Below are 11,498 nucleotides of genomic sequence, written 5' to 3'. Positions count from 1 at the left end.
TTTTCATAAAGTCCTAAGCTAAAGAACAACTCTTGAGCTACACAGATAGAACAATTAAAGGCATGTCTAATGCCCAAGACTAGTGCCTGTATTAGACCAAAAATGCTCATTTAGACTACGAATTTAATTCTATCAGATATGCTTCAGGTTACTTGTGTGCATGCAGTAGTTTGGAAAAGTGCCTTCCTGAATTATAATATATAAAACTGAAAGAGAATGAGAGTGAAGGTGACACTTAGAAACACATGGTTGGACTACTCAGCAATTTATTAATCTCCATTTTTTTCAACCCATCCAAGAAATCCACCACCAAATATCAACATAAAATGCATAGCTAATCTTTCCATTTGTATTGCTTCAACACACGTTTTAATTTTCAGTTGAACAAATTCTTAATGAGCTACAGAGTGACATGAGTTGAAATTAGAATAAAGTAAAATAATACTATATAACGAAAACAAACCCAGTGTTACATATGTGAAATAATGCAATTAAGAGCACAATTAAAAAAAATCATTGATTCAAACACAAAACACATGCAGGGTCTCAAACAAGGAATATTTGGGCTTCTATGTCAATGTCATAGAAAAGAGCTTTTTCTATTTCTGGATAAATATTTCATTTTTATTGATTGGCAAAAATACTTTAAGGATAAACATGGACCAGAAAGGCCTACGGTGTTTTTGCCAAATTTTATCTATAGCCAAAGCACAAAACTGCTTTGAACTGGTCATTAATATAATGGGCAGTTCATTCAATCACATTCTGTCTCTGCAGAGCAGGGTGAAACGAACAAGCAAGATGGTCAGAAACACCTCAAACACCACTAAACTTAAGTTCCCAAGATATTGCTGCGATAAACATGACTATTATGAATTGGTTACTTTTATTTCATCTCAGAAAGTCTTAGTTTAAATCTGCTTTCATTCTAAATTATAATGTGCATATTACCTTCAGAGAGGTCACTACATTTAAGCTGTCAAAGTTGTTGCTTGTAATAGTGCATAAAGTAAATGATTTTTTTTTCCCCAAGTTGCTATGAAACTAGAGCCATAATCAAAATGGAAAACAGGGGCATCTGGAAATCTTTCTCTGGAAGTTTTAATTCCTATTTAATCACCCAACTTGCCCAATAAAATTTTGTTTTAAGCCTCAATTATTAGGTACTAAATTAGGCATAACATATGTCTACTTCTGTTTTCCGGGACTTGTTAGTCACGGATATGGAGGGAAAACTATTATGCTATCATTTAGGTCTAAGGAAATTGTCTTTGGAGGGACTGTACCACATGAGAAAAATTTGCAAAATCAACAAATAGCACATCTTAACCCTGCAAGACAGTTGCTGAAATTCTCATATTTATATCCCTATGGACACAATGTATACTAATATGTAAAAATACAGCATTATAATGGTATAAGATTTGGCAAGCAATGGAATGTGATTTTTATAGTAGTTTAAAATTAATTTTATGTTTAAATATTCAGGAAGGAGGAAAGTTCTATTTAACTGAGAGCAGAGGCTAGCATCTCTGACTTACTCCTTTGCTTTACTAATGAACACTCCACTACAAATCTGGTGTTAAAAGTCCAGGTCAAGGAAATCCCCTAGTAGAAGCTCAACTCTCAGTGAATACCTCAGAGAGGTTCAGGTAATTTACACAGATGGGAAACTGATGTGACATACCTAAGGTTGGCCTGAGTCTGCAGAAGATGGGCTGTCAGAATAGAAAAATAAGATATCTACACGCTTTTGAACAATTGATACAACTATTCAAAGGGGGCTTTAAATGTTTAAAGAAGTGTCACAGACCTCCAACACCAGATAACCAGAACTAAAAATAACCATCCTTCTTGAAAATGCCAAGGAAATAAACTTTGGAACTGGAAATATTTCATTTGAAATGAAAACACAGGAACTACTCTGCTAATATTAAGTAGCTTTTGTAGATGTTCTTAATTGAAGAAATATTTTGACATAATTGTTAGAAATCTGAGCCTCTTTGAAAGACAATTTTTTTCTTGAGGGCTTTCCTTTCCTACAGTTGGGAATAGGCACCATCATGACTACGAGATACATAAAAGTGAAGAACCCCAATATACACATCCCATTGCTCAAACTAGGAATGTGTGTATTTCTTATGTGGCTCCACCATAAGAAATATCAGAAAGTCATTTAATTCTCCAAGGCCTGAGATTTGAAAGCCTATCCAGCAACATGGGCAAGAAGAGTCTAGCCTTCAGTTGACTCTAAAAAAGGCCATGTAATTTTAAAAGACAAAGTTTACCTGTATTCAGGCACATACTATGCACACATGTGACCTCCATAAAGAAGGAAAGATGTATTTGCTACAGTTTGGGTAAATCTCAAACACAGGGAAACTTTATCCTACTACAATAATCCTTGGCCAACACTCTGCTGCAATCTATAATTTTAAACACAGTCACACCTTAGCAGTAGAAGAGGAAAGGATTGGTGTCAACAAATGGTATTAACCAACCAATACTGAAGATGGGCTGAAACAGCCATTTTCATTGAAAATTTCTTCTCCATGGTAATAAAAGTAATTTGGCAAAGGTTGTCCTCTTATTTCAGATCACATAAAAAACTTACTTCCCGTGTAACTGACACTCTTCATTCAGTTAATAGAGGTGAGAATATTCAGCTAATTATATATCTGTCTTGAATGATGTAAAATATATATTAATATTTTAAAGCCAGTGAGACTTTGAGCAAGATTCTTATCCTGTTTAACTCTCAGCTTCCTTGTCTATGGAATGATGTATATCCTATAGGGTTATTTGGAGGATTGAATAAGATAATAGGTAGCGTTTAACACAGAGCTGGCACGTGAGGGCAAGGATCACTATTTGTTTTGTTATATGGTGTATCCTAAGAACCTAGAACAGTGCCTGGAACATCACAGTTGTTTAACAAATAGCTGTTAAATATATAAATGTATGGTTACCCAGATTGGCTCTAATATTGGGAAGAATTTCACCTATCATCAGTCAGGAGAATGGCTGAATTTCTGTTTCTCAACTTGCAAACAATATTACTAAATCATGCTCAAAATATGTGTAGTTCATCCTTTTGCCTTCCACACGACTTCACCAAACCACCAAGACAAGTGTCTCATTCTATCCTTAATATTTTCCTCAGGAGGGCTGCCTAATCTTCATAGAACCAAAAAACTCTCCCCTCGTCTATGAAAGCTAAATGCTTCTGCAACTATGCCTCTCAGACCCATCTCTACCTCTGGCACCTTCTTATTTGTTGTCCCTTTAGACTACTCCATATTGTCTCCATTTTTCTCCAACTTACCAAACTCATATTGAATATCAATCCATGTGTTTTGTTCCCACAAACCAGTGGGGACTGCTAGATGCCGTGATGCAGCCAGCAGCCATGAAGCATCTCATCTCAGAATGAAACTTAAGGTCGGCCCCACAGCCCATCTATTGCCTGCAGATGGGATTTTGGTCAGATTGAGTTCCATTTGGAGACAGTTCTCTCAATTAACATTAGTTTCTTTTACAGTGTCCAGAAATGGATTCTATCTTGTCTGTTAGGGGGAAAATATTCACATGCAAGATGACTAGTGATTTAAAGTATTCTTTATTTTGCTTTAATAGAATATATGTTTTTGTTCATATGAATTGGTTAAAAATGCCAAAAAGGTATTTAAAATTTTACTTCTTCTCTTTCTCTTTGAGATGTCTAAGACAGTGTTAGCAGCTTCATTCAAAACATTTTTAACTACAACTAGTTTTAATAGCATCCATGTTTTCTTTCCTAATTAAAACCAAAATGCCAAAATAAAAACTCTCAAACTGCTATTGTTATTAGTCCTGGCTTATTTGTTTAGTGGTAAAATGGAAAATACTAACACTGAAAATATCATAATGGTATGGGAAAAGAGTCATAAAGAAAAAAATGGAATTTTCATATAAATAAAAACAGTAACATCTCAGGTGGCAGAAATTTTCCTACTTTACTTAAAAAGAATTATTAAAGTAATATAAAATTATGTTCTTTTTAACTAAAATATTTCTGACCTTACAAACAGAAAAAATGATTGCTAAATATACAATAGGCAGGCTGTCTTGGCAAAAAAATAGGCCAACAAAAGAAAGTACAGATGTCATTCAAATTCAGATTCTGGTGCCTGCTTTGCCAACCTAAAGAACTACTTACAATGAAAGTGAAAGAGGCTGTCTATTCTGCAATGAGTTCACAAGAGAACAGTGGATATCACCAGGAAAAGTCTCAGATCTTATTCCACTCATACTGCCACTATACAGAAATCTGTAGCCATGGGAACCACAATCTCTAGGACAGAAATGAACATTTGATACCAAAATTTAAGAATGTTTTGGGGAATAGAAAGACTAAAGGAATAATGTTGCTGGAAATTAAAATTCATAATTTTGACTAAAACTCTGTAAAATTTATTAGTCAATTTATACCTGGGATAGAGATGAGAGACAGGAGAGAGATATTTTTGGTTCACAGAAGAAGAGAAAAGGGCATTAATTGGAGTAATTTGCTGTGATGGGCAGTCCCGATTGCACTATTTTGGTAGGAAATTGTTAGCAATTAACAGAGGATACCTAGCCCAGAGGTGGGTGAGATGAGAACACCCTCAAAGTGAAGGTTCAGGAAGCCGTTGAAGTCACTTACTCTGTTGTTACACATTAGGCTTTTCAGCCACTCATTATTTAATTTGAGGAGCATTAATTATTTGGTCTGAAGGCCCAAGTTGCGCACTTAATTGTATATTCACAATTTTAGCTTGAAATTGAAACCGACTGCCTTTGAAGCTAAAGGTGTTAAGAATGCCAGACTGCAAGAATGGGTGTCTCTGCGTAGCTATGGAGGCCCTTATTCCCCGTACATAAGAGATTTTTATGGGGAACACATATGTTATATTGATCTTATGTTAAAAGATTTCAAAGGCAAGAAGGCACACTTGTGAATGTGAAGACCATACTGTCTTTTCTAATACATTTGTAATTTGCACTCATATAATCAATAATAAACAGAAAGGAACAATGAACAAATTAGCTTAGAAATTTAGTGTTTGAGTTTTTTCTTGACTCATTCAAGAACTACCCAGAAACTGACTTAGAAACATTTTACTCTAATAATTTTAATTTGTCATAAATTAAAGGGAACGATTTCTATTTCTCACTTTTTATATTTGATAAAAATCTTCAAATTTCTCTAATTAGAAGGCCCTTTAGTGGATTATTTCATATATTTTGTTAAATTTTCATTCTAATTCCAGTCTAACATTTGGCAGGGATACTGGTGGGTAACCAGGGATGGAACTGCTCCTGTGGGTGGTAAACACCCTCTCCTCCCTCTCAAGGAATGTTTTTCCCTATGTAAATTAACACAAATTGATTTCATTAAAGAGAAAGGTGAGTTCTTATTAGCAGGATCAAGCAAACGTATTATCAGAGGAAGCACTGATCTCTGTGATGAGACATCAAAAGGTACATAGGTGGATCACCAAATTATCACTCTCATTAAGAAATTTCTGGCATTCCTCTGCAGAAGAAATACCTAAATATAAATGTGTCATGCTGATTAGTTTTTAACTACATAATGGAGAGATTTATTCATATCTTGCTGCTAGTTTTTCTTGCATGTAAGCATTTGTTTTATCAGGAGGTTTGAATCAAACTAAATCTTGAAATGCTGCCTACTACAGGAATTCACTCAGGTGGACAGACAGATGCATTTTTCAGCTGTATGCATCTTGTTTTTATGTCACCATTGATTACTACAGCAGATTAACTCCTAGGATATTCATTGAGTTAAAATTCTTATTGTTTTATTTAATTATAGTTTGCTTTGAGCTAAGCTGAAAATCTGCCTCGGTTAAAGAGGAGACCTTGTTCACATCTCACTTTGGGTAAAAAGTCATTTTTATCAAAGAGATGGAGGTTATTTGGTAATTGTATAATTTCAAGTTATTTCTGTTCTTTTGGTGTCCAATACTGCATGTTATAAACTCCAACATGTGGAAAGATGATGTTGGGTCAAGTGGACATTAGATTTTCTAAATGAGACGCTTATGATCCTTGTGAATGTGGCTTTAGGAGCTAAGCTAGACAGCTGCTAGTTTGGTGATTTCAAAAAAATGTTCTATACAGCTGGTAGTTTGATGATTAAAAGAAAATTCCCCTCCCCACTAAATTATAAATTTATACTTCTATCTGGAAGAAGGATGTACCACAGGTGTCACCCTTGCAATATCTACACTTAGAGCAGAAAATGATGGCAGTATTTCAATAAAAGAAAATCTCTATTTGCCTCAATCATCTAGATAATTCTGAAAAACAGAGTCCTCTGAATTCCCTAATTCCTTTCTTCACTGCCTTTTCTTCTGGGCAGTGCATTCTGTTCAGAATAGTTATTGTAGGCCAGTCTATGGTGCAAAACAGGGAGGAGTTTATTGCCTTCACCTCCTAGGAAGTTTTACACTGAGCTCAGGCAATCCAGCTACTTAGAAGATTGAAATAATTCATTACAAGAAATTTAACATTTCCTGCATAATAATGACCTATAAAATAGATCCTTCTTTTCCCATACCATTATGCTTAAGATTCCACACATATCGTACTGTCAATCTTTATGCTTTCATATGTTTCATGCATCCTTTTACCCAAACTGGTTCTCCTAATATCAACTGGCATTGTATGTGTAAATTTTTTTCTCATCAATCTAAGGTTACATCGTTGCTGAAACAACTCTCATCAGTGGCAATGTTTTACAAGTAAAAAGTTACAATATAATACTATTATGATAATGTAGAATAGAAAATGTTTTTTAAAGTCTGTGAATCAGAACTCTATGAATGAGAAAAAATGAAAACAAAACTTATAGCCTCCAAAGAGTTTCTGTTAAGGACATTTTGTGAAAGACAGAGAGAGGCAGGTCATCAGGGGATAGAAAAAGACAGAGAGAATGATACAGAGAGGTACACTAGACTCTGAGACTATTATGAAGTCCATTATGAACTCAACTAGGAATGAACACAGTGACTGGAGTTATAAAATGACCCCAGTGACTTTTATTTAAAAGAACATTATTAAAATCACTCCAGCTTCATTGCCATTAACTTTGCTTCATAGTTCAATGGTACAATTCAAGCAGTTATATTTTACTCAACATCAGAAGGTTTTTCAAACTGGCATTTTCCTTTTAATTACAATTGCAAGCTGATAAAAATGTATTTTTATGTTTGTAAAAATAGGGTCATACAGAACTTACACTTCTGTTATTATTAATATAACTCACTTTGGGATACAGTCTGGTGTCTCATTTTCCCATTGGGTGATAACTCTTCTTTCACATATGTATTCGGATAGGCCTAACACTCAAAAGTACGGAACTCTCTAACACACTGGAAACCCAAAAGGTGCATATGTGGCATCAGAACTCATTGTAACCTTTATAATGTTAAGAAAGCCTTTCATTAATAACCAAGGTTGACCTTCAAAATCCAGCAAGTAGCCTGACTACTCAAATTTGATTAGTTTATAATGGATGTTAGCCTAATAAGTTGACAATGAGTACAGCTATCTAGAGATTAAAAGGTTGTTTTTTTGCTATGGCAGGAATCATACATTTCTGCCAGGTTAGGTGCCAGGTTAGATCAGATAAAGCAAGCATGGAGATTAAATGGGAAAATATTTTATAAAATTCTTTTTTTTCTGTTAAAAAACCAAGTTCGGCGCTCATGTTAGTGTTTTAATTCAAGATAAGGTTGATAAGTGTACTTGAAGTATTACAGATAAACAGGACTCTCTGGCATCTCCTGTGTTTATTTGGTAACGAATAGTAGATCATCTCTATGATGGGAAAGGCTGAATGACACGTGATAATTTCATTCATTCAACAAGCAGATATGCCTTAACTATTAGGTGTTGACCATACAGAAATGAGAGTGACATGATCTCAAATATATATTTCTTTTGTTGATCTAGCGCCCAATATTTTATGTTATTTGTGAGTTAAAACACCAAAACTTAGTGAAATTACAGAACTTCTTAAGTGTAAAATAAAGCAGTGTGGTTAGCCAGGATTTTGTCATTTAGGCACTATATGTAGAATAGTGGTTTCAGTAGATTTGTCTTCCTCTAAATTCACTCATGACTTGCAATGGATGGATTTTTTTCTTTGCTGAGCCTCGTCTGACAGCTGCACACGTTTCCTCTGGCTTCTCTCTTTTAATCAAGGGTTTTTTTGCAGGAGCCTTCATTCTCCACATCACAACTGGGTGCCGGGGCCCAGCAGGACTCTGGATTCGGATGATCTTGGTTGAGGCAATGTAAGACATTTTCACTGTTTGCACTACAGCATTCATTAAGTTTTTGGCTGCTTGGATCAGGGATGTGACACTGTCCAGCTGTAGGGAAAAAAAAAAAAGAAAAAAGAGCTATCATTCCAGAATGCAATTAAGAATTTAAAGAGATTTAATGCTAAAGAAGCTAAAGAATATCACTTTGCTTTTACCTCAGAAATTAATGAGTTAATCATTTTATCTAACTATATATAATTATCTACTTCAATCAATACATCCATTTTTGTTCACTTATCTATTGATCCACAATCTATCTTCTAAGATGATATCATAGAGAAATTAATTTCTTCCTCTTGGCTTTCAGTGACATCATATAAATTCTTCAGGGCCCCAATCCACATAATATCCCAAGGCCACATGGTCACTCTTTTCTTTGTAATGGATTTTTCTATTTCCAGGAGATAATCCTGAGCTCCTTCTGTAAGTCAGGATTATCTGCAATAAAATCTATAAATAATTTTATATGAACAACAATTGAAAATTCTCCTCAGGGAATAGTTCAAGATAAATGTCATACATGCATGTAGGTATAGACACGCATATATACTACTCTCTTTCTTTCCCAAATAATTGCATCAAATAATTATTTCCCAAATAATTGCACCTAAAAGGGTCTCTTTTTCTAAACACAGAACTCTTATTTTATCCTGCAGTATTTTAAAATAAACTTGGGGCTCTATAATCAAATGAAATTGAGTTTAAATTTCAGGTCTGCCATTTGGTAACTTGGAAAAATCATTTAACCATTTTTGCCCTAGTTTTTTTTCCACTATTAAAAAGAAAAAAAAAAGCATGTCTATTAAAGAAAAGGTAATACATGTAAATAAACTAGTAGAGTAACTGCCAAATAGTTGATTTTTATTAAATATTATTTCCTTTTTTGCTATGAAGACTGACAAAATTGCTTAATGGTAAAGAGGCATTAATGAGATTAAGAAAAAAACATTTTTTCACATGATTCTGTTTTCGTTATATTTTCTGGTTTGGGTACACAAGCAATCTCAAGGAAAAATGAAATGGTATTCCTAGAATCTTACAAAATACCTTGGAACTAAGCTAAGTTGATTTTTTTTTTTTTTTTCTGAGACAGAGTCTCCCTGTTGTCGCCCAGGCTGGAGTGCAATGGCGTGATCTTGGCTCACTGCAACCTCTGCCTCCCAGGCTCCAGCAATTCTCCTACCTCAGCCTCCTGAGTAGCTGGGATTATAGGTGCCCACCACCACACCCAGCTAATTTTTCTATTTTTAGTAGAGATGGGGTTTCATCATGTTGGCCAGGCTGGTCTCGAACTCCTGACCTCAGGTGATCCACCCGCCTCAGCCTCCCAAAGTGCTGGGGTAACAGACATAAGCCACCGCGCCCAGCCAGTTGATTCCTTTTTATACAACCAATGTCTCTTCCATTATTTTAGTTTGGCAGATTGTCATCCACCGCCAACTCATACAGGAAGATGTGCCTCCACTCTCTCACCCCTCTGTGATGTGTGTTGTCAGGACTGAGACTCAAACATTTGGCTCTGTAGTTACTAAAATTCATCAGCAGCTGCCTGGCCTGAGTCGTCTACTTTTGCTGTTCGAGGAGTCTCTTCTCACACACCAAATAAATGAGCAGAGGAAAGGAGTAAGCTCAGGTTATGTGCCTGGGGCAGTGGTCTAGCTGGCTGCTTCCTGGGAAAAGAATTTAATTAGCTCTATTATATGCCAAGCCTGAAATCCTTGAAAAGGTAACAGCAAAAAATATGTAATGTGAAAGGCAATAATACTTGGCAACTACACATCTTTAAGTCTTTTTACTTTTTGAAGCCAGAAATGTAAAATGTGTGCATGTGGCAGGAATGACAAATGTTTTACAAACATGAAAAAGGATTTCATGAAGCACTCAAATGTATTTTGGAGGACATTTGGAGCTTCTGAATCTGTATACAACTTAAAAAAAATACTAGTCTTTGAATAGAATAGCACATTTATTAAATTACTCCACAGACAGATTGCAAGTTAAAATCTGTCTTTTAATAATTAACAAAACCTCCTGGACTCCAGGAGGTTTTGTTAATTATGTTGATGGGTTAATTATTATAATGGGTTTCCAATCCTACCACAGAAATAAGTCAGTTTTTCTAAATGGGGAGATAATAGGAGTACTGTTGAGAATCCTTGGTAATGCCATCGCTCAAACATGAAAATATTGGGTTTGTCCCAAGGATTCTGCACCATCACAAAGTCATTCATGGAGGCAGGTCCCAAGGACTTCCTGTCATTCAGGATTTCACCAATAACTTTGGTCTTACCTAAAACTTGCATTATCCTTTCTTCCTTTTAACTCTGTAATCTTGTCTTATACACTTCTTTGTATTTATTTCATCTCCTTTTGATTTTTTTTCAGGTTGGTATCATCTATCAACCAGCAGTGTAGGGAGGATGTTGAAATTCCATTCATGCCTCAAAGTGTGAAAACTGGCTTGTCTTTTTTCCTCACTGAATCAACAAATCCCTGCCTGTGCTATTGTGATCTTTTATTCTGGCCTCTCCCAAATCCTTTGATTTTTAAAATCCTAAATGTTTATAGTAAAAACTTCCCCACTCAACTCAGAAAAACCACCGGACAAATTATCCCTCTAGTTTTGCAGACGGATTAGGACAACTACTGAAAGAATATAGTTATTTCATGAGGAACTCTTGTAGAACACTCTATGAAGATCTCTGAGGTCTAAGAACTATGTGCATTATGATCCACCTACCAGCTACCAGCTAAATCACAGGCCACACAAGCAATGGGCAAAGTCAAGCCTAGCTAACGGTAGAAAATTGTATTCAAGGCCCAAGCAGTGTCTCAGGCCTACTCATAGAGAATAACGATACACAATTTAATGCCTGCAAAAATTATTAAAAATTGTTTTATCCAGGTCTACTTTCATGAAAAATCCTTTAAAGGAAAAATTCAATAGGATCCTCTTTGTAAAAAGAAAAGCAAATTTGCATAAGGTAATGCACTAATTTTGGGTCTGTGTTCAACTTATTTGGACAAAATTTTCTGAATTTCCCAAATGTACCTGTGCAAGACAAGAATGTAAACTTATTCTAAAGGTCTGGTGGAGCAAAACAACTGACTATAAAACTCAGA

The 11,498-nt window shown here is 35.2% G+C and overlaps 1 protein-coding gene across 2 annotated transcripts in view; it reads right to left on the bottom strand.

Annotated features, from left to right (window-relative positions):
* Positions 1-265: 265 nt before the first annotated feature.
* CTNNA3 (catenin alpha 3) overlaps positions 266-11,498 on the bottom strand; it is a 1,765,907-nt gene continuing 1,754,674 nt past the window's right edge. For both annotated transcript variants that reach the window (XM_054435153.1, XM_054435155.1), the window contains exon 18: positions 266-8,423. In XM_054435153.1, coding sequence (XP_054291128.1) covers positions 8,136-8,423 — 288 coding nt within the window. In that variant the 3' untranslated portion in view covers positions 266-8,135. The remainder of the gene's footprint in view (positions 8,424-11,498) is intronic.

The sequence above is a fragment of the Pongo pygmaeus genome, chromosome 8, assembly GCF_028885625.2.
Source record: "Pongo pygmaeus isolate AG05252 chromosome 8, NHGRI_mPonPyg2-v2.0_pri, whole genome shotgun sequence".
Taxonomy (NCBI): Eukaryota; Metazoa; Chordata; class Mammalia; order Primates; family Hominidae; genus Pongo; species Pongo pygmaeus.
Note: the sequence above shows the minus strand (reverse complement) of the source record. Positions and strands in the feature narration are given on the sequence as shown.